The 23,850-nt window shown below is 37.2% G+C and overlaps 1 protein-coding gene across 21 annotated transcripts in view; it reads right to left on the bottom strand.

Annotated features, from left to right (window-relative positions):
• Ppp6r3 (protein phosphatase 6 regulatory subunit 3) overlaps positions 1 to 23,850 on the bottom strand; it is a 138,560-nt gene that overhangs the window by 97,480 nt on the left and 17,230 nt on the right. For 13 of the 21 annotated variants that reach the window (XM_034636900.2, XM_071615990.1, XM_034636899.2 and 10 more), the window contains 3 exons: positions 19,653 to 19,755; positions 18,700 to 18,753; positions 17,508 to 17,592 (listed from right to left, as the gene is read on the bottom strand). The exons of 3 other annotated variants lie outside the window; for them this stretch is intronic. In XM_034636900.2, coding sequence (XP_034492791.1) covers positions 17,508 to 17,528 — 21 coding nt within the window. In that variant the 5' untranslated portion in view covers positions 17,529 to 17,592; positions 18,700 to 18,753; positions 19,653 to 19,755. Of the gene's footprint in view, positions 1 to 8,649; positions 8,747 to 17,507; positions 17,593 to 18,699; positions 18,754 to 19,652; positions 19,756 to 23,850 lie in introns of all 21 variants that reach the window. 5 more of the 21 variants (XM_071615979.1, XM_071615980.1, XM_071615984.1 and 2 more) reach the window with 4 other exon arrangements.

The following is a 23,850-nucleotide window of genomic DNA, read 5'->3' on the forward strand; positions in this document are numbered from 1 at the left end:
CCTGACTTCAGTATCAGTATGCATTCAAAGATTCTTATTTATTATATTAGCATCGTTATTTGTTGCCCCAGATTTGGCTTGTGGGAGCCCTTTCAAGCAGGCTCATGTGTGCTATTCATACTTCGCTAGCACTTTCTTATTTCCTCTCATAACAACATGTTCCGGATTCCTTCTGTACATTCTCTGCCACAGCTTTGAAATCAGCCATTTCTCCAAGGAGTTCCAGTTCCTTTAATAGAGGATGTTACATAGAAATGAAGAACCAACAGCTAAGTATGCCCACAAAAGCAGGAACTGTCAACTTTTTCAACCCAGGTGTTGTCACTTTTTCTGCCATTTTTATAGCAGATAACACTGAGAAAGAATGTCAATACCACATAATTCAACTCTGTTGTGTATCCTTAACTTTCAAACATGAACAAAAACCAAGGATTACATACACCTCCAGAAAGCTTCTATCATGAAAAGCAACAAAACAAACAGAAAATTGGAAGAAAAAAAGTAATTCATGAGAGAACAAAAAAATAATATTTGATACCCTTAGACAGATATAGAGGATACTATTTAAAAGGGTAAAAAGACGAAAGAGCCCTAGAAATTTTAAAAATTTCACAGAAAAAATTAAGAACTGAATCAAAAGATTGGAAGATAAAAAAGAGAACAGAAAAACAGATCAGAGGAAAATTGAAGAAATAATTCCCCAAAGTTCCTGAAACAGACTCACACCGAAACATCCCCCATGAAATTTCTGACCCAAGGCATAAAGAGGAGACCGGGTCTTCCCAAAAGAAGAAAAAAAAAATCTGAAGATTTCTCAAAAACAAAATAGAACAAAGATAATGAAGGTACAGGGGTGAAGCTCAGTGGTGGTGCTTGCCTAAGGCCTTGGGGTTCCATCCTCAACACCAAAAAAAAAGAAGAAGAAAAATAATAAGTGTCTGCAAGGTTGTGCACAAAAAAAAAAATATCAGAAACCTTGTGTGCTGTTGGTAGAAATGTAAAATAAAAATGAAACACCTACTGTGGAAAGCAGTATGTTGATTGCTTAAAGAATTAAAGATAGAATTACCAAACAAAAATTTTGCTATATGACCTAGCAATTCCATTTCTGATTCTATCCTCAAAAAGAACTGAAAGCAGGATCTCAAAAGATATTTGTGCACCTATGTTCACACTGCATTATTCACAATAGCTAAACATGGGAGCAACCCAAGCATGTGTTAGCACTGGACAAGTGCTTTTCAATTCTAGTATTAGTTACTATCCTTACTCAGTTTAGGAAAAAAGGCAGTAATGATCTGCTCTCTATGCTATTATGTAAGTTTTAATATAAACCCCAAAATATCCCGGCTAGTACAAATTCAAAGAAAGCCACAGCTACCATATATGAGAACACATTTTCTCCTTATGTCATATGTCACATATGACTACAAATGAACACTCAGTTAAAGACAGCGATGGACCAAAGCAAGGAACCCTGCTTCTTACTAGCATCAGGAATCCCTAAGCCAGACTATCCTGATCAGTGTCATCTTAATGTGGATCCCAACCATCCCATGCTACAAGTGTCCTCATACGTGTTCTTGAAAACATTCAAGTCTTAAAAGACCAAAGATAACAGGGAGGGAAGATAATCCATCTTTATGAAGGCCTGGTCACCATTTTGTCTTCAATGCCTAGCACACTGTAAATTTAAAATAAAATAAATTTAAACATTTTTAATTGTAGATGGACATAACTACAGAAATATAAAAAAAAATGAAGGTGTTATCAGTGGACCTTTATTTTTCTATTTATTTATATGTGGTGCTGAAAATTGATCCCAGAGCCTTACATATGCTAGGCAAGTACTCTGCCGCGGAGCTAGAAACCCAGCCCCAATACCTTTATTTATTTATTTTTACATGATTCTGAGGATCCAACCCAGTGCTGCACACATACTAGGTAAATGTCCTAGCACTGAGCTACAACCCCAGCCCTCATCCACAAAATTTTGAATATAAAAATCATCAAAAATGATTTGCACAGCTGGACATATTGGTGAACCCCTGTAATATCAGCACTTGAGAGCGGAGGCAGGACGATTACAAGTTTGAGGCCAGCCTGGACAACTTAGTGAGACTGTCATAAAACAAAATTTAAAAGGGCTGGGGGTATGGTTCACTGCTTGCTTAGCATGTGAGACCCTGGATTCAATCCCCAATACTGCAAAACTAAAATTTTTTAAAAATGTAATTGTACAAACATCCATATTTGGGAGATACAACCTAGACAAATTAAACCTCCATGTCTTCAGCAGAATCTTCCAACAAAATAAAATTGGTAACACTATAAGCCAATTTTAGAAACACCAACAAAAAGCCCAGGAGAACATGGCGGCACACGTCTGTGATCCCAGCTATTCCCAAAACAACAGGATGGCAAATTCAAAGTCATTCTCTGCAATTTAGCAAGACTCCATTTCAAAATAAAAGTAAAAAAAGGGCTGGATATATAGCTCAGTGGTAACAAGCCCCTGGATTCAATCCCTAGTACTACCAAAAATAAAAATGAAAATAAAAAGTGGGGGCTTGGGGGAAGAAACATCAAGACAAGAATGCCAAAGTTTCTAAACCATTCATCAAAAACCACCATATCAAATCAGTGGGAGGGAAGACGAAAGTAAAAGGAAAGAGAATGGAGAATAAAATTGATCAAATTATGTTATGTGCATGTATAAATTTGGCATAATGAATCACACTATTATATATAATTATAATGCACCGTAATTTTTTAAATCATCAGACCAAGAATGTAAAAATACTTCTGTATAAAGTTCAGAACATCCAAGGTAAATCCATACTGCCACATTCTGAAGGTAATGTCCTATATGTAAAGTACTCTAAGGACGGACTTTGGCACCTGGTTTGTTGTTCAATTTTATTTTGTTGGACTGTCTGGCTATGTACCCTAATGGACACTCCAATTACTGCAGGCATACTTGAAGATCTAAACTGGTATTAAAATGGAGCCAAGTTGCGGCTCAGCAATAAAGCGCTCGCCTAGTACATGTGAAGCCCTGGATTTGATCCTAAGCACCACATAAAAATAAATAAAATAAAATAAAGATATTGTGTCCAACTAAACTAAAAAAATGTTTTTTAAAAAATGGAGCCAAGTCATAAACAGAAAAATTAGCATCCAAAGTAAAAGCCCAGAGAACCACCTGTGCCTGCTCTAACAACAATGGGCAAGGGTACACAGCATGATACAAATGACAACACACCTTCAATCACCAAGCTATATATGTTGGTTCAGCTGAGGTACACACTCAAATTTTATTTGAGGTGAAAGCTGAAACTTTTATAATCCAGAGAACAATAGTCAAGAAAGACACCAAAACATCGTATACGGCATCTTGGCAACCAAGTGATCAGAGATAAAAGTAGAGAGACTGTTGGGAGTGGGATGGTGACAGAGGGTATAAAGCCTCAATTAGACAGGGGGGTCACATTTCCTTCTTTGAAATAGCATATGCCATAGTGAACACAATAAACGGTAACTTACATTTAAAAATCACTGTTTCAAATATTCTCAAACACAAAAAGTACTAAGTGTTGAGAAGATGAATATATTAGTTAATGTGCTTAATTACTCCACAGCATATTACTAAATCATAACGTCACTTTGTATCCATAAACATATACAATTATAATTTATCAGTGGACCTTTGTTTTTCTATTTATTTGTCAATTGATAGCTAAATAACATTAAAATTTTCATATGTCCTTTAAAAAAAAATGGGTGAAACATTGACAAAGAGAGATCCAAGTCAAAACAAGCTATATTAACATCACAAACTCAAGAGTTCAGTTTTTGCTCCTGGTTTTGAACATGATCTTTGACAATTTAGCCATAATCATATGCCTTGGTATGTACCATTAACATTCTAAAATTCTCAAGAGATACACACACACACACAAATAATTACTCTAGACTTGAGCTGTCTAATTCAGTACCTACTCACCACGCCACACACAGTAAATGAGCACCTCAAAGGTGAGGTGAAGTAAGGTTAAGGAACTGAATTTTAAAATTGGTTTATTTTTAACTATTTACATTAAATAGCCACACTGATAGCTCATATAAAATACATAATCTACTATTTAAAATACAAAGTCTACTATTTATCACTGCTCTGACTCATATAAAAACTAAACACCGGGCGGGGTACAATGGCACACGCCTGTAATCCCAGTGGCTTGGGAGGCTGAGGCAGGAGGATCGCAAATTCAAAGCCAGCCTCAGTAAAAGCGAGGCACTAAGCAACTCAGTGAGACCCTGTCTCTTAAAAAATATATATACACTAGGGCTGGGGATGTGGCTCAGTGGTCGAGTTCAATCCCTAGTAAACCATGCCCCCCCCCCCCAAAAAAAAACTAAGCACAAAATAAATGTTTATGTTGTATAATCCCAGACAAGTAAGTTCACATCTCTAGAGGCCTCAATTTTTCTAAAAAAAAAATAATAATAATAATAATAAATAAAGTTCAAGTATACCTCCACAATTCTGAATGAACTAGTGTATTATATAAAGTAATAATCTTCACTGTAAGAGTGGCGGTGTAATTAAAACCACATTTCCTTAAAATGATTGTAGGTACCTTAACCTGACAATATAAAGATATCATCCCTCCACACATCACCCAACTTAATGGTGAGTAGATACTGAATTAGATAGTTCAGTCAATATGTGTGTGGCAAGTCATCTCTCTCTGAACTTGTTTTCTTACCTGTAAAATGGGAGATTTAAACCAAATGATTACTTAACACATGCAAATCTTAAGATTATTCATTCTTACAGATCTAAGAAGTAAAAAACTACAAAGGAAACCAGAATAATCAAAGAAATAAAGAAAAAAATTAATCCATCAACACTATAGCCTCAAATTCTTAAGTTAATCAAAATCTGAACAGTGGAAAGTTCCAATGATAGAGAATTTAAAGTTGTAGAATATCAATGTACTCTGTTGGGAAACTGGTTTGGTCTATTTGGATGTGCCTAGTTTTCTTTCTTCTTCCTTTTTTTTTGCTTTAGTCCACACATAAATACACTGCTATCTTTAAAGAAGACCAAATTGCACAAAGGTCAGCAGAGCCAGAATCCTGTGCAAGTTCTCATTCAACCATATGAGAACTTACAGCTCACAGAGGTCTGAGTTGTTCCTTCCCCCCCCCCCACAGTGAGCTGATGGATAAAGTCTGCCCCGGACACTGGGTGCAGGATAATCCCCATTGCAACATCCAGGTTCTCAAATAGCATCAGACACTTGCTTACTTCATCATTGAGTCAAACCAAGCAAAACCTGATGCTCTCTTGATGTGGCTATAGATTCAGTAAGATAAAGCCCGTAGCTATTCCACATCCCCCTTTCCTGTACTGTGTAACTGATACATACATACAACAACAGAATCCCCTGAAAACCATCTTAACAAGTACCTGAGAAAGGAATGTGGACCAATGATTTATGTACAAAGTGCTAAAAGGTAGAAGGGTCAAGGAAAAACAACTAACAAGCTTAACACACCTCATTTCAAAGACACACTACTTCAGAGCTTCTGTGGCCTATATCAGACCCACCAGAATGCTTCTCAATCTTTAAAACAGGGGAGGGGAATCCCACCCTCAAAAAACTTGATTTATAGCATGATAGAAAAGACTCCAAAAATCATTTTGCAAAGAAGATATGTTTTACATTGCCTGTACTTTCCTTTGTTTTACTGCTGGCTAAACCAGGCCACCACTGACAACCATTCACTTTTTAATTTTCACTATTATAAAAAATGCCAGAGTTCCCAGAAGCAGAATCACTGGATAAGAGGATATGCACTTCTCATGAGTTGCATGAGGCCAATCGGCTCTCCAAGGAGGGCACACAAGCCACATTCCCATCAGCAATATGCAAACACCTGGTCCCACACCCACAGCAATGACATCTTGCTTTACTCCTATGGGTGAGGTCAGGCATCGTCCACGAGTTTGAGGGCCACTTCACTTTTCTGCCAACTGTGCTTATGCCCTTTGTCCACTTTTCTACTAGACTGGTCTTCTCAATGATTTGTAGTGGTTACTTAAAAATAAGAAAATGAGCTCTTTGTCTGACAGCATTCCGTCTTCAGCTCACTACAATCTGGACCTTTCTATACCATCAACTCAAACAGCCCTTTCAAGTCACTAATGACCTTCAGATGGGGCTAAATCCAAATGAAACTCTTCTGTCTTCATCTTAACCTCACTCACAGCAGGATTCAATGCAGTCCTCTCTAGATTCTCCCTATTAACATCACCCTGGCTGGCTCCTCTGAACAGCCACTCTCTTGGTTTCTCTCTGACCACTTCTCAGTCTCCTTGCCTGGAGGGTCCCTCTTCTCCTCTCCACAACTGATAATGTAGGGACTGTGAATATTTCCTGCAGACTCCCTAAAGCTGACCAGGATATGGCCAATCCCTAGGATACTCTTCCAAGTTGGCTGGGAGTAAATTCACATCATTTACTCACAGTTTCCCCAGCAAATAAAACAAACTTTGGGGAGACTAAAAACATGTTTTTTTTTTTAAGTAAATGAAGCTATTTCTATGAGTTTTATACATACACACACACACACACACACACACACACACACCTCTATGAACACAACTGAGATCCAAATTTATCAAGCTAGTAGTTTGAAGTCTCTGCACTTCACTCACAGGTACCCAATTACTAGAGGCTTTCCCCTTCAATGTCACACAAGCATATCATATTTAATATCACCAAAGAGAACCTAGGCTCCCATCACATATTGTCCACCCAACTAAACCTTTCCTTCAACAAGTTTTCCCCATCTCAGGAAAAGGAACACCCCAAGTATGAAAGACAGTCTGGAGAGCAGTCCTGGTTCCTCTTTGCCCTACCAGTCCAACTCATCAAAACTTCACCTTCCTCTTATCTCTGTTCTCCTGTCATTCCCTCCAAGCCATTTTCTACTTGGGTGCTTAATCAGACAGCAATAGTGATGATGACAACATTCTGATCTTCAACAATAATGATGATGACAATATTCTGATCTACTGTGGCAGTCACATAAGGCTTCTGAGCACTTGAAACCTGACTAATTTGAATTGAGATGTGCTATGAATATAAAACATGCAGTGTATTTCAAAGACTAAGAAAGACAGTGAAAATGTCTCATTAATTTCTTCATATTGATTACATGCTGAAATGACATTTTGGGTATATTGGAATAAACAATATATATAAAATTAAAATTACTTTTTACCCTCTATTTTTTTCATGTGACTACTAGAAAATTTAAGATTATGTATGCAACTTGTATTATCTCTACTGACACTGCCCTAAGCATTTCACTGCAGCCTTCACCAGCATCTTATCCACCTTCGTTAACCAGGTATGACCAAAGCACAGAAAGCACTGCGCCTGGCAATGGGTGGGCACCTAGATGTTTGCTAACTGAAGTAAAGGCCAAAAGTTGATGTCATTTATATATACTCACATAAAAGCAAAACACTAAAAATTTAATTAAGTTGAATAATACTTTTAATACAAAACTGGAATTAAGAAAACATTTGGATATACATACCCTTAAAGAAATAACATCTGCTTCTTTAATGTTCATGCTAAACACCCTGTCTTTAATTTTTCTAAATTTTCATCACAGAATTGGTTAGACAGACATTGAGAACACCTAGAAATCTAAGATGGCCGGAAAAGAACTTAAAAAAATATTGAATCATCAATCCTTAAAACACTGATCATCAACTCCAAACAGCAGTATGAGGTCATCAACTCTAAACAGATGACAAACAGGCAAAGTTTGTTGTTTAGCTGACAAGACTTGGACCACGCCAGGTCCAGGCAGGAAGATCTCTTGAGTCCAGGAATGTGACACCAGCCTGGACAACACAGTAAGTGTTCATCTTAAAAGAAAAAGGAAGAAGAGACCCTGCTGACTAGGCCTTGCACCACTTTAAACAACCAAAGAGGACGTACCTCACTCAAAATGACAAGTTTTAGTGTTCTCCCTACAGAAAATGCACTGACACGTGGCCTTGAAAAGGGACCAGAAACAATGTGGAAACTGCATTCCAAAATGAAGGAGCCGGCATCTTAAGTATAGACCAACTCAGATCTAAATGAATTTCAATGTGATTTAGATTGGAAGCCCTTAAAAATTTTCAGTTTGGCTACACATTCCATCTCTGGAGCAAGATCACAACCAAAGAAGCAACATCAGTTTAAGAAATCTCCTCAAGTAGTGGCCAGTGGCGCACACCTGCAATACCAGCTGCTCAGAAGGCTGAGGCAAGAGGATCACAAGTTGGAGGCCAGCCTGGGCAACTTAGTGAGAACCTGTCTCAATAAAAAATAAAAAGGGCTAAGGTGTAGCTTAGTGGTTCAGGTCTCAGTACAGGAGGGAGGGAGGAAGAAAGGAGGGATGGAGGACAAACTGACTTTCTCAAGACCCAACTATTAGTATACAAGAAACAGAGGTCAAAGAACACTGTGGAAACAGAACAGTCAAGGTTTCCATAAACAGATAGTAAGGAGCAGGGCAAGAATGGGGAAACTACAGATTTTTAAAAAATGGGTCGGATGTGATGGTGCATACCTGTAATCCCAGCAGCTGGGGAGGCTGAGACAGGAGGATCACAAATTCAAAGCCAGCCTCAGCAATGTCGAGGTGCTAAGCAATTCAGATCCTGTCTCTAAATAAAAACAAAATAGGGTTGGGAATGTGGCTCACTAGTCGAGTACCCCCGAGGTTAATCCCTGGTACCACACCCTACCCCCCCCAAAAAAACTTTTCAAATAAAAAGTGGGTAGACCTTATTTGGATGCTAATTTGCCTAAATTAGAAATCTGATGTTTGAGACTACTGTGAATTTCAACTCTTACTAGGTATTGAACAATATAAAACTGTATAAAACAATATAAAACTGGCTGAAACAGCTATTAAAAGAAAAACTGGAGTAATTTTTCTCATCATAGGTATCAAAAGGTGTTAAAATCTATACAACCTTTTTTCTTTCTTTTTTTTTTACCAGGGACTGAACCTGGGTGCTCTTAACCACCAAGACACATCCCCAGACCTTTTTATTTTTTGTTTTGAGATAGGGTCTTGCTAAGTTGCTAAGGCTGGCTCTGAACTTGTGGTCCTTCTTCTTCAGCCTCCTGTGGCTCTATACAACCTTTGACACATTAATTCTTCTACTCTGAGTCCATATTAAGGTGCTTACCTTGAGTATAAGGTCACATATAACAACTTCCAGAGTTTATAACAGAAAATCAGAGAAAAGTCTATGGAGAACACAGGATACTATGGGAAGCATAACAGAGCAAACAATCCAGGTCACTCATGAACACCTGCACCTCAGTATCTTATAATAAGTAACAACAACAATGACTGTATCTGAAGTTATTTATGCAAAGAAACAAAGCCAATTGAAAATGACCTCAAAACTCTTAGAAGAAGGTCTGGGGTTGTGGCTCAGTAGTAGTGTGTTTGCCAAGCATCTGTGAGGCACTGGGTTCGATCCTCAGCACTGCATATAAATAAATGTTAAAATAAAGTTCCATCAACATCTAAAAAATATATTAAAAAAAAAAAAACTCCTAGAAGAAAACATGAACTAAAATTGCAGCTTTGGATTTGGCAAAGCCTTCTTAAATATGACACCAAAACACAAGAGACAAAAGAAAAATAATGCATAAATGTTTATTAAGTTATACTGTTTTTTGCTTCAATGACATCAACAAGAATTGAAAAGATGCCCCGCACAGTGGTACATGCCTGTAATCCCAGCAACTCAGGAGACTGAGGCAGGAGGATTCTAAGTTTGAGGCCAACCTCAGCAACTTAGGAAGGTCCTAAGCAACTTAGTGAGATCCTACCTCAAAATAAAAAATTAAAAAGACTGGAGATGTACCTTAGTGGTAAGCACCCCTCCAGTAACCAAAAAAAAAAGGGGGGGGGGTGAGACAACTCAGGGTGGAGAAAATACTTACAAATCACACAACTGATAAAAATTAGTGCACAAAGTATTAAAAGAAACTCTTGCAACCCAACAATAAATACACCCAGTTTTTTAAATGGGCAAATAATTTAAGTAGACATTCCTCCAAAGAAAAACAGTCAATAAGTATAACAAAAAAAAGATCCTCAATCACTAGCCCTCAGGGAAATACAAATCAAAAACCACAATGACAACACTTCAGACGCTATTATCAAAAGACACACAATAACAAGTGTTGGTACATTATGGAGAGAATGAATCCTCAACAGCAGCTGGGAATGTAAAATGGTGCAGCTACTCCAGAGAACAATCTGGTATTTTCACAAAAGGTTAAATAGAGCTACCATGACTGAACAATTCCAATCATTCATATATGTATATACTCAAGAGAAATGAAGACATATGATGACAGGAACTTTGTACACGAATGTTCACACCAGCACTATTCATAAAAGCTAAAAAAAAATCACAAATATCCACCAACTGATGAATGAATAAACAAAAGGCAAGGTTTCCATACAGTGGGTATTATTTGGCACCAAAAACTAAAAGAGAGAAAGAGAGAGAAATAGAAGATGTACTAATACATGCTACCACACAGATAAATCTTAAAAATATTGATAGTGTTAATAGGCTAGTCACAAACGACCACACACTACATGATTCCATTATATGAAATGTCCAGAACAAATATGTAAAACACAAAGTAGCCGGGTGCAATGGCTCACACCTGTAATCCCAGCAGCTTAGAAGATAGCGAGCTCAAAGCCACCCTCACCAAAAGCGAGGCACAAAGCAACTCATGGGACCCTGTGAGCTGGGAATATGGCTCAGTGGTCAAGTGCCCTTGAGTCCAATCCCCCTTGCTCAAAAACAAAAAAGTATATTAGTGGTTACCTCTAGGGCTGGGGAGACAGAGAGAAATAGGAGTGTAAAGAGTACAAGGTTTCTTTTCAGAATAATGAAAATATTTTAGGATGGGGGCTGGAGTTGTAGCTCAGCTATAAGGCACCAGTGAGGTGCTGGGTTCAATCATCAACAACACATAAAAAGAAGTAAAGGCATTGTGTACATACACAAGTTGAAAAAAAAAATAAAACATTCTAGGAGACTGGAAACAGTTGCACAAATCTGTGAATATACTAAGAAACATCAAATTGTATGCTTTGAGCAGGTGAACTCTATAGCATGTGTATTATTTCTCAATAAAAGGATGATACAATCTATATTTACAAAGAAGCTAGGAAATGTTTGTTTCTTAAGGACTTCAGCAACTAAACTTCGATTTACCAAATGAAGTCACACATTTTCATTGGAACTTCACAATAATCATGTAAGTTCTTTTATTTTGGTAGGGGGGGAGGCAACAATCTGAGTTACAGAGATATTAACTGACCCAGATATCAGAAGAAATGGCTGTGTCAGGACTCTGAAATGGCACACTCCTTTCTCCATAGTGGTGCCTCCTAAAATGTTAAAAGTAAACCCTATACCATAGAAGGAGCTACAAAACAGCTACTACTATTTACAGGGGACCTCATATGTGCCAGCCAGTTCTTTAACGTTTTTGTATCTGGCACTTTCCAGGCACTTAAACATTTGTTGAATAAATCTGATTTATCTCCTGTAATAGTTGAAAACACCAAGTCTAAGAAATCAACTAATTAAACCATTATTACATGGCAACAAACTTTTCTGATAAAAAATTTGTTTGGGAGGTCTTGTGAAATGTACACACAAGAGGGGAGTGATGATAAAGTACAGGAATGAAAATGAAGCCCTTTCAAAACCCCAGAGGGTCACTTTTAGTGCCCAGTGGGAACAATGAAATAGTTGAAACTTGGCAACAGTCCAATGATCTGAACACAGCACTCTTCCAAGGAGAAACCAAGTGAAAGCCAACACCTGAAAATGTTTAGCATTTCACTAATTATTCATTAGTAGTCTTAGTGAAAAATCCACAGGTATTAATATCCAGGGATTTAGCAAACAAACCACAAAGAGTTAAAAAACTAATTAATATTGAGAGGGAAGTATGGGACCACGGTACATTCATCTACTGCTGATACACTGTACATACACGGTACATGGGTAGAAGTTTTTAAAAAAGCAGTATGATACACAAGATTTAAAAATAAAAATACCTCATGGTGTTTAAAAAGAAATTTATCAAAAAAGAAACTGGGGGGCTGGGGTTGCAGCTCAGCGGTAGAGCACCCGCCTAGCATTTGTGAGGCGCTGGGTTCAATCTTCAGCACAACATAAAAATAAATAAATAAAGGTATTGTGTCCAGCTACAAAATATATATATTAAAAAAAAAAAACTGTTTTACAAAGGATAAGTACTAATGGATATACATCCATAATCCATGTATGATGAACTATGTATGAACATTACGTGAACTATTAGATAATCTTCATAATAACTCTTACCATGCAAGCAAGAGAGGATACTGAAACTAAGAGATCAAAAAACTAGTGTTTAGCAGCACTTAACACTACTTTACTAGGGTCGTAACTGACTGGGAATAGAATGAGCATGGGTGGAAACACTTAGTAAGCACTCAAACTGAGAAGAGAGAAGAACATCAGGGCTCACGACAGATGTGAGCATCGTAGGTACACATGTGCAGTTGGGCCTTGAAAGCAGAGCTCTCCCAAGGGGTAGTGTGGAAAATAAGAAAAGCTAAAGAACAAAATGCAAAAGGGGCCTGGAACAAAATTAAAGAGGAGAAGTCAAAAATGGTAGGCAGGAAAATATAGCATCACAGAACTTGGAAATTAGACAAAGAAAACTCTTTCCTGGATTTTGCTACTAGAAATATTTAAGCAACCAATAGTGCTTTGAATACTTTTGTACATCAAAAAGATGCACTTATGTGGAAAAATTGGCACCCCAATGCATCAGGAAAGTGAAGTAGACCAGTTGTTACAGAAAAAGTTTGACAATTCCTCAAAAAGGGGGAAAAAGATTGCAATATAATCTAGCTATTTCACTTATGGGGATATACCCCCCAAAAGGGATATGTGCATATCCATGTTCACAGCAATCTTTCCCTGCTACCCAAAAGACAGAAGCACTGTAGTTTCATCGATGGATGAATGGGTCAGCACGCGCACACACACACACACACAATGGAATATAATTGAAACTTAAAAAGGGAAGCTATTCTGGCATATGCTGCAACATGGAGCAAACACTAAAGACATGCTTGAAGCCAGTCACAAAGGACAAATACTGCATGATTCCATTTACATGAGGTACTTAAAATAGTCAGATTCCTAAACAGACTGAATGGTGGTTGCCAGCAACTGGGTGGAAAGGGCAATGAGGAGTCAGTGTTCACTGGGTATGGAGCTTCAGTTTGGGAAGATGAAAAACCCTCCTGGAGTTGGGTGGCAGTACAGTGTGAATGTACTTAATGCCAATGAGCTGCATACTCTTCCAGTAGTTAACATGGAACTTCTGGTTTCCAGTCCACAACTTAAAAGCTTGGAAGTCACCACTCCCTCTTAGCAATAAGTAAAAAGCTGAGCAAGCTAAAAGCCAACAACTCTTAGCTCTGTCAAAAAAAAAAACCTGAGGTAAAAAGGCTATTTATGGCCCACCTCACCATACTGGAGAGACAGTAAGGCAGATCTGGTGCATCACACCCTACCAGAGGAGGAAAGGTAAGAAAACAAGAACTATAATTAACTGCTGGAGGCTATAATGAATTGTGTGCACAACTTAGGGTTAAAAACTCCAGGGCAGACCCAGTGACAGAAGGTCCCCGTGCTTTTACCTCCAGGAGAAAGGTCACCTTTTGCTTTTGGCAGGGAAAGGGGAAAAGGAAACAGTATGGAATATGGTTCTAGAGCACCAGAGCATTTTGTTTTTAACAAGACCTGTTCTCAAGAAAATGATTTTGTAGCTGTGAATAAGAACAGTGGTGCATACCTGTAGTCCCAGCTACTTAGTTGGCTGAGGTAGGAAGATCAGGAGCCCAGGAGTTCAAGGGCAGCCTGAGCAACATGGCAAGGCGTCATCTCAAGGGGGGAATGGGAAGGGGGAAAGGAAAGGAAGGGAAGGGAAGAGAAAAAAGAGCAGAGCAGGGCATGGGAATACATGCCTGTAATCTAGGAGACTTGAGAGGCTGAGAGAGAACGATCACAAATTCGAGAGCAGACTCAGCAACTCAGCAAAACCCTATTTCAAAATGAAAAGTAAAAAGGGGTTGGGGATAGAACTCTGTGGTAGAGCACCCCTGGGTTAAATTATCAGTACTGAAAGAAAGAATGAAAACTATTTTACCAGAGCCTAACAGACATGGCAGGGTACGGGGGCAGATTTAATGCTGGCCGAGTTCACAGACCAGGGCCACTGGCTGACCAACAGACTAAGAACTAGTCACAACCTTATAGAATACTTACAGACCCCACTGGTTACACTACTAAAGGTCTATTTATCACAGGTCCTTTTACCAAAAGCATTGGGTTTGCCCTCCAATGAAAACCTAGAAGGCATACTATAGGGCAAAAACCACAGAATAAAAAAATTGAGAAAGCATCAGAACCAGAGTCACAGATGGCAGGAATGGTGGAAATATCATACAAGAAGTTTCTTAATACCAAGACTAATGTGATAAAGGCTTTAGTACAAAAACTTAAGACAACACATTAAAAACAGAAGGATACTGTAAAAGCAGAGATAACAAGTCCATGAAAAAACACTGACAGGAATGAAGAATGCCTTCAACAGGCTCAATTAGGAGACTGGACTAGATTCAGCTGAAGAAGGAATTTAACATTGAAGATATGACTATTAATTTTCAAAACTGCAAAGCAAAGAGGAAAAATGGCTGGGGGTGGGGACCAAACAAAATACTCAAGAACTAAGGAATGACTACAAACTCTGTTAACACATCCATGAGGTGGTGCCCGGACAGAAAGGGTGGGGGGAGAGAAAAAGAAGCAATATTTGAACCAAAAATGACTAAGAAAATTCCCCAAATTAATGTCAAGACACCAAATCTTAGGTCCAGGGAACTCAAGAGAACAAATTATGCCAAAAATTAGACCTAGGCATATCATAGTCAAGAGTCAGAAAATTAAAGAAAAACTCTTGAAAGAAGCCCAAAAAAGGGTGCTGGGGGTCAGGCAGCACACCTTATCAATAGAGGAACATAGTAAGAATTATATACTTCTTAGAAACCATGCAAGCAAGAGAATGGAGAAAAATATTTAAAGGGTTGTGAGAAAACCAACAACAAAACCACCAACTTATACACTGCAAAATTATTGTTCAAATTGTAGGAGGAATAAAGACTTCCTAGACAGAAAAAAAAAATCAAGAAAATATATTGAAAAAAGTACTTCAGAGAAGGAAATTATATAGGTCATAAACCTGATTCTACATATTAAAAAAAGAAGAGCACTGGACAATGAACCAGGTTTAAAAAATTTTTTTTCAGGGGCTGCGGTTGTGGCTCAGTGGTAGAATGCTCACCTAGAATGTGTGAGGCACTGGGTTTGAACTTCAGTACCATATAAAAAATAAATAAATAAGATAAAGGTATTGTGTCCAATAACAACTAAAAGAAACAAAAAATAAAACAAAATCTTTTCATTTCTTATTCTTAATTGATAGCAGGTAAATTTGTCCAAAGTAAAAGTAACAACAATATCCTCAATTATGTGTGCTTTGGTATTAATGTTTATTTATGAAATGAGCAACAAAGATGGTTAAAGAAAGAGGAAGAACCAGGAATATTATATATTTGTACTACCATTACAAAAAGAAAAAAAGTTTAATTTATATGCTAGGAAAGCAGAGAAAATGGAATCAAAATGATTGATTGAATCACAAAAGACAGAAAAATTGTGAACAAAAAACAAGGGCATGGGATTGCAAATTGGTGCAACCATTTTGGAAAGCAGTATGGAGATTCCTCAGAAAACTTGGAAGGGAATCACCATCTGACCCAGCTATTCCATTCCCTGGTTTATACCCAAAGGACTTAAAATCAGCAAACTACAATTACATGGCCACATCAATGTTTATAGCAGCTCAATTCACAATAGCTAAACTATGGAACCAACCTAGGTGCCCTTCAACAGATGAATGGATAAAGAATATGTAGTACATATACACAATGGAATATTACTCAGCCTTAAAGAAAAAAATGAAATTATGGCATTTGCAGGTAAATCAATGGAACTAGAGAACATCATACTAAGTGAAATAAGCCAAACCCCCCAAAAACCAAAGGCCAAATGTTTTTGAATAAGTGGATGCTGATCCATGGGGGATGGGGGATGGGTGGTGGTGGTGAAGGAACTTTGGATTGTGCAGAGGGGAGTGAGGGGAGGGGTGGGGCTGTGGGATGGGAAGGACCGCAGAATGAGACAGACCTTATTACTCTATAAATATATATGATTACACTCCTGGTGTGACTCGGCACCATGTTCAGCCAGAGGAATGAGAAGTTGTGCTCCATTTGTGTACAATGTGTCAAAATGCATTCTACTGTCATGTATAACCAATCAGAACAAATTTAAAAAAAAAAAAAACACATATGCTTAAAGTGGTTAAAACAGCAAATTTGTGCACATTTTACCAAAATAAAAAATGCATTAATGAAAATAAAAATTAATAAAAACAAGGGCAAAAAAACAAAAACATAAATTGATATGGTAGATGTTTCCTAATTATATTAATAACTATATTAAATGTCAGTGGTCTAAGTGCATTAAGTAAGAGAGAGAGTAGATTTAAAAAAAAAAAAAAAAAGCTACAAGAAATCCACTCCAAATATAAAGATGCACACAGATTAAAAGTAAAGTGATAGAGGGCTAGGTTGTGGCTCAGCGGTTGAACGCTCGCCCTGGGTTCAATCCTTAGCACCACATAATAAATAAAATAAAGTATTGTGTCTAACTACAACTAAAAAATAATTAAAAAAAAAAAAAGTAAAGTGATAGAGAAAAATAACCCATGCTAACACTAGTCAAAAGAGCAGAGCAGCTATATTAATTTCAGATAGAGCAGATTTTAGAGCAGGAAAAGTTTTCTGAGCTAAAAAATAAAAAAAAAAAAGTACTACATAACAATAAAGGGATGAATACTTAAAGAAAACAACAATCCTTAATGTGCACGTAACTATCGGTGTCAAAATACATGAGGAAGGCCAGTCAGGATGGCACAGGCCTGTTTTAATCCCACCTACTCAGGAGGCCATGGTAGAAGGATCACAAATTCAAGGCCAATCTGGACAACTCAGTGGGACCCTATCTCAAAATAAAATAAAAAGGGACACAGGGGAGCTCAGTGGTAAGTGCTTGAATTTTCTATTAGAGTTAGAGACTTCAACATCCCTCTATCAGAAATGGGCAAATCCTACAGGTAAAAAAAATCAGTAAGGCTAATTAAACTCAACACCATTAATTAACTGGATACAATGGTCTCACCCACCACCAACAGGTAGATCAGCATATTCTTCTCAAACTCTCATGGAATGTTCACCAAGATAGATGTCATTCTGGGCCATAAAACGTACCTTGACAAATTTAAAATAGAAATCATACAATGTTCTCTCAGACCACAATTAAACCAAACTAGAAATCAAAAACAGATAAATGGGGAAATCCCTAAATTCATGAAGATTAAGTAATAACATACTCTATATAACATGGTTCAAAAAGAGAGAAAAACATTTTGAACTAAATGATAATAAAAATACAACTTTTCAAAACCCATGTGATGCAACCAAAGCTTAGCTAGAAATTTACAGCATTGAATGCATATATTAGAAAATAAAAATCTAAAATCAATATTCTATGATTCTACCTTAAAAAATTAGAAAATTTCCATCAAATTAATTCCAAAGTAAAAACAAGGAAAGAAATAATAATTAGGGCAGAAGTCAATAAAATTAAAAATAGGAAATTAATGGAGGAAAAAAAAAAAAAAAATCAACAAAACCAAAGGGTTTTTTTTTTTGTTTTTTTTTTTAAGACAATAAAATTGATAGGTTTCTAGCCAGGCTAACCAAGGGAAAAAATTACTAACATCAGAAATGAAAGACAGGATAATCACTACATTTCCCATGGACATTAAAGGAACAGTAAGAGGCTGAGCATGTAACTCAGTGCTACTGTATGTAATAAGTCTCTGGGTAAAAAAAAAAAAGAAGAAGAAGAAAATTGAAAGGAAAATAAAGAAATAACTACTCTATGCTCAAAATTTTAATAACCTAGATGAAATAAAATAATTCCTTAAAAGAGACAATCTGCCAAAACTTAATAAATAAGTCACAATAGCCTACATTTATTTTTGAAAATTGAGTCAGTAATTAATGAACTTCAAAACAACAAAAAGTACCTGGCCCAAATGGGTTTACCAGTGAATCCAACAAAATTTTTAAGGAAAAAAATTATACCAATTCTCTACAGTCTCTTTCAGAAGATGGAAAGAAGCATAGAGAATACTCTAACTCATTCTATGAAACCAGCATTATCACAATACCAAATCAGAGAAAGATATTACAAGAAAAGTACAAATCAATCTCTCTCATGAACATAGATGCAAAAATCCTCAACAAAATATTAGGAAATCAAATTCAACAATGTATAAAAAGAATTACATACCACAACCAATTACTTACCTCAGCTCTCTTTAACATCTGAAAATCAATTAATTTAATCCATCCATCAACAGGCTAGAGAAGAAAAAAAAATCACATGATCCTATCAATAGATGCAGAAAAAGCATATGACAAAACCCACTAAACATTTATAATAAAAACTCAGAAAACTAAGAATAGAGGGGCTGAGAATATAGCTTAGTAGCAGAATGCTAGCATGCAGGAGGCCCTTGTTGTGATCCCCAGCAACAAGAACAGCAAATAGACAAGGAAGAGGAGAAATAATTAAGAAAACTAGGAATAGAAGGGAGCTTCCTCCACCTGATAAATAATACCTACAAAAATCTATAGGTAACATCACAATGGTCAGAAACTTGAAGCTTTTCCATTAGGATCAATAATGGGACAAAGGAAATACCTTCTTAACATTCCTTTTCAACACTGTACTCTAAGTCCTAACTAACGCAATAGGACAAGAAAAGAAAATTAAAACTATACAGCTTGGGAAGAAAGAAATAAAACTTTGTTCACAAGTAAGATGATCATCTACGTACAAAATCCAAAAGAAAGAAATAAAACTTTGTTCACAGGTAAGATGATAATCTACGTAAAAAATCCAAAAGAATGTAGACACACAACATCCTGCACTAAAAAAGGGACTATACCAAGTTTGCAAGATACAAAGTTAATATACAAAGGTCCTATATACAACAATTAAGATGGAACTTGAAATTTAAAAAACACATTACAGCCAAGTACCATGGCACATGCCTACAGTCCTAGCTAAATGGGAGCTGAGGTATGAGAATTATCTGAGCCCAGGAGTTCCAAGCGGGTATGGAATTTCTGGGCAACACAAGGACACCCTGTTTCAATAAAACAACAAAATTATTATTTACATTAGCATACCCCCAAATGAAACACTTAAGTATAAAACTAACAAAATAGCCAGGAGCGGTGGTGGAATTACACACCTGTAATTCCAGCGGCTTGGAAGGCTGAGGCAGGAGGATCGTGAGTTCAAAGATAGCCTCAGCAACTTAGCAAGACATTTAGCCACTCAGTGAGACCTTGTCTCTAAATAAAATATAAAATAGAGATGGGGATGTAGCTCAGTGGCCGCGTGCCCAAGTTCAATCCCTGGTACCCAAAAGTAAAATAAAATAATAAATAAGTATAAATAAAACTAAAATAAATAGTAAAACATGTACAAGATAAATATAAGGAAAACTATAAAACTCTGATAAAAGATATCAAAGGAACTAAACAACTAGAGAGACATAACATTCATGGATAAGAAGGTTTATCTCTATATAATTCAATGCAATCCTGATAAAAATATGATGCATTTCATGAACAGTTAAATACAAAGAATTCTGAAAACAAAACAGTAAGAAAATGAATAACCCAACTGAAAACTGGCAAAAGACACAGATACTTTCACCAAAGGAGATACACTGATGGAAATGAAATAAGCATACAAAAACATGTTCAACACATTATTAGGAAACTGAAAATTAAAATACTAAGATACTGCTACACATCTATTAAAACTGTCAAAATAAACTACCAAGTGCTGACAACAATGTGAAGCAACAAGAATTCTCACTCAGCACTGGTGGGAATTCAAAATGGTACAGACTTTTTGGAAACTTGCACACTGATTATTTAAAGCATCTTTATCCACAACATGGAAGCAACCAAGATGTCCTTCAGTTAACTAAGTGAAAAAATTTTAGCACACCCAGATAATGTATTATTATTCAATGCTAAAAAGAAAGAAATTATGCCGGGCACAGTGGCACACACCAGTAATCCAAGCAGCTCAGGAGGCTAAGACAGGAGGATCTTGAGTTCAAAGCCAGCCTCAGCAACGGTGAGGTGAGGCACTAAGCAACTCAGTGAAACCCTGTCTCTAAATAAAATATAAAATAGGGCTGGGGATGTGGTTCAGTGGTTGAGTGCCCGAGTTCAATCCCGAGTATCTGCCCCCTGCCCCCCCCCCAAAAAAAAGGGAAATAAGAAACAGAAATAATTATCAAGCCATGAAAAGGCGGCATAGACCTATAATCTCAGCTCCTGGGGAGGCTGAGGCATGAAAATCACAAGTTCTAGAACAGCAAGACCCTCCCTCAAAATAAAATAAAAATGCCTAGGGATGTAGTTCAGTGGTAGAATGCCCCTGGGTTAAAGTCCCAGTACCACCAAAAAAAAAAAAAAAAGAAAGAAAGAAAAGAAAATCTAAATGCATATTACTAAATGAAAAGAGCCAACCTGAAAAAAATTCCTACATGACATTATGGAAAAGGCAAAATATAAAGATGGTACAAAGGTCAATAAATGCTAGAGGTTGGAAGGAAGGATGAACTTATTGGAGCAGAGGATTTCTAGGGCAGAGAAACTATGCTGTGTGATACTATAATGTACTACAAAAAATGGTGAATACATGTCATTACATATTTGTAAAAATCCACTCTTGAGTGATCCTGTAATACCAGCAACTCTGGAGATTGAGGCAAGAGTATTGAAAGTCTGAGGTCAGGCTGGGCAACTTAGGGAGACCCTATTTTAAAATAAAAAAGACTGGGGCCAGGCACAGTGGTACACAACACCTGTAGACCTAGCAGCTCAGGAGACTTGAGACAGGAAAATCTTGAGTTCAAAGCCAGCCTCAGCAATTCAGTGAGGCCCTCAGCAACTCAGCAAGACCCTATCTCTAAATAAAATACCCAAAAAAGGGGGGTGGGGGCTGAGGAAGCCAGGCGCAGAAGTAATCCCAGCAGCTCGGGAGGCTGAGGCAGGAAAATCATGAGTTCAAAGCCAACCTCAGCAAAAGCAAGGTGTGCTAGGCAGCCTCAGTGAGACCCTGTCTCTAAATAAAACATAAAAATAGGGCTGGGGGTATTGCCCAAATTCAATTCCGGGTACCACCCACCACCAAAAAGAAGGGCTGAGAATATAGCTCAGTAGTAAAGCACCCCTGTGTGCAATCCCCAGGAGGAAGGAAGAAAAGAAGGGAAAAGGAAAGGAAAGGAAAGGAAAGGAAAGGAAAGGAAGGAAGGAAGGAAGGAAGGAAGGAAGGAAGGAAGGAAGGAAGGAAGGAAATAAAGAGTAACCCTAAAGTAAACTATGGACAATAATATTATCAACGTAGGTTCATCAATTGGAAGAAATGTACCATTCTCATGAAGGATGTTGATATGAGGGGATGTTATAAGAATATGTATGGCAACTCTCTGCACTTCCTGTTCAGTTTTACTGTAAACCTAAAATTGGTCTAAGAAACAGTTTATTTTAAAATGGTTTAAAATGTAAATTTTGTTATATATTTAATGACAATTTTTAAAAAGACTTGCTAAAGACTGACCATTTATAATAGCACTTAAAATCAATGTCAATCTCATTTCAGGAGGGAGAAAGAAAAGCTTTCTGAGAAAAGTATTCTCCCCACTGCTTCAACAGTTGTATTTTAAATGCAAGGACAAAAACCAAAAGAACTCAGCTAATAACAGTATTTTACTTCTACACTAAACAGTGTAGTTTTAAAGGATTCTAAAAACAAATAATTTTTTATATCAAACTAAAAGCAAGTAAAATTGCTGGTAATAACAACAAAAATCTAAAGCCCACTAATATGGGAAAGGCTATATGTACACTCAGTATACAAAAAACTTAAAAGAATGAAGTAGATCAATATATAACATATTGGACACAGTTATTTTTATAAAACACACATAACCAGCACTACATTTTTCCTATAAGCAGATATACCTATAAGCATGCAAAAATATGTTTAAAAAAAAATCAAGAAAGTGGACATTAAATTAGTATCAGCAAAAGATGGGAAATGAACGAGGAAAAGGTGATCAGAAGAGATTTTAGCCTTCTCTATGTTTTTCCCCCAAAATAAATTTATCACCTAGTACTTGAGTAAGTTTCGTAAAAGCTACAACTTTCTGTCCCAAACAGAAAAAGGACAATGAAATAAAAAATAAAATTTCACAGTATCCTACAACTCAAGATTTCACAGCCAAAGCCATAAAAAGCTATATTCATTATTCATTATACAGTCACTTTGGCCTTTACCAGCAATTCTGTGACAATTTATGACTGACCCTAGAATACCTAGGGGGGAAAACACAAAAGTCACAAATTCAAATTATGCAAAGTCATTTTTTATAGGAAAAGGTGAACTTCAATACCATTCCCATATTTTGCATATAGAGAAAGTAGTGTTTCTCTTAACCACCATGGCTAAACTGCCTCCCTTCCTGAGGCTGCTGCTCTATCTTTTAAGATGAAGATGAAGGAGGGAGATGGAGGAGGAGGGAGAGGAGAAGAGGGAAGGGAGGAAACAAAAAAGAGGAATATCCTACACACATCTTAAAGGAATAAAGAGTTAAAAAAAAATAACATGTAAAGAATCAAGCACAAACGACAGCTTACTAGCAGGCATTCCCAAGCAAAACAGAAGTAACATTTGCCAGATCTGAAGGGTAGGTTAAGTGAGCAATGGCAGGCTCCAGGTTTAAACTAAACATAAGACACTTAACTAGTGCTCCAATATGGATATGAGGTACTCAAAAGCTCCTGTTAGTGCACTTATACTCACAGGTGAAATGATTGGATTATGAGAGCAGTAACCTATCAATCCATTCCAGTCTGAATGGACTGATTGGGTGGTCATTGTAGGCAGGTGGGGAATGGGTGGAGGAGGTCCGTCATTAGGGGTATAACCCGTCACACACACCCCCATGTCTGCCTTCTTCCTCAGAGCCCTGTCCCCATGATGCTCTGCCTCAGCTTGATTCCAGAGCAATGGAGGTGGCATCTATGGACAGGACCTCTGAAACCTTGAGCCCCTAAACACTTTCCCTCCTCTAAGTTGCTCTTGTCAGGTATTTTGGTCACAGTGACACAAAAGCTAACTAAAACTAGTAACTAATATCAAGAAGGGAAAAACTATTCCTGATAGCATGGTAAGCGCAGGAATGGCCCTCTCTGATTTTATCAGGGGGTAGACACAAACATGCCCAGCAATGCTTGTTTTTAATCCTCCCTCTCTAACCCATATCTTCTATAATCCATTCTCATTCTTTCCTCTTCCACCCTGGAAGATTATTAAACTCTGCTTTTCAAAGTCTGATGAAAAAAAGTTATGCCGCCTATGTA

The sequence above is a fragment of the Marmota flaviventris genome, chromosome 9 (genome assembly GCF_047511675.1).
Source record: "Marmota flaviventris isolate mMarFla1 chromosome 9, mMarFla1.hap1, whole genome shotgun sequence".
Taxonomy (NCBI): domain Eukaryota; kingdom Metazoa; phylum Chordata; class Mammalia; order Rodentia; family Sciuridae; genus Marmota; species Marmota flaviventris.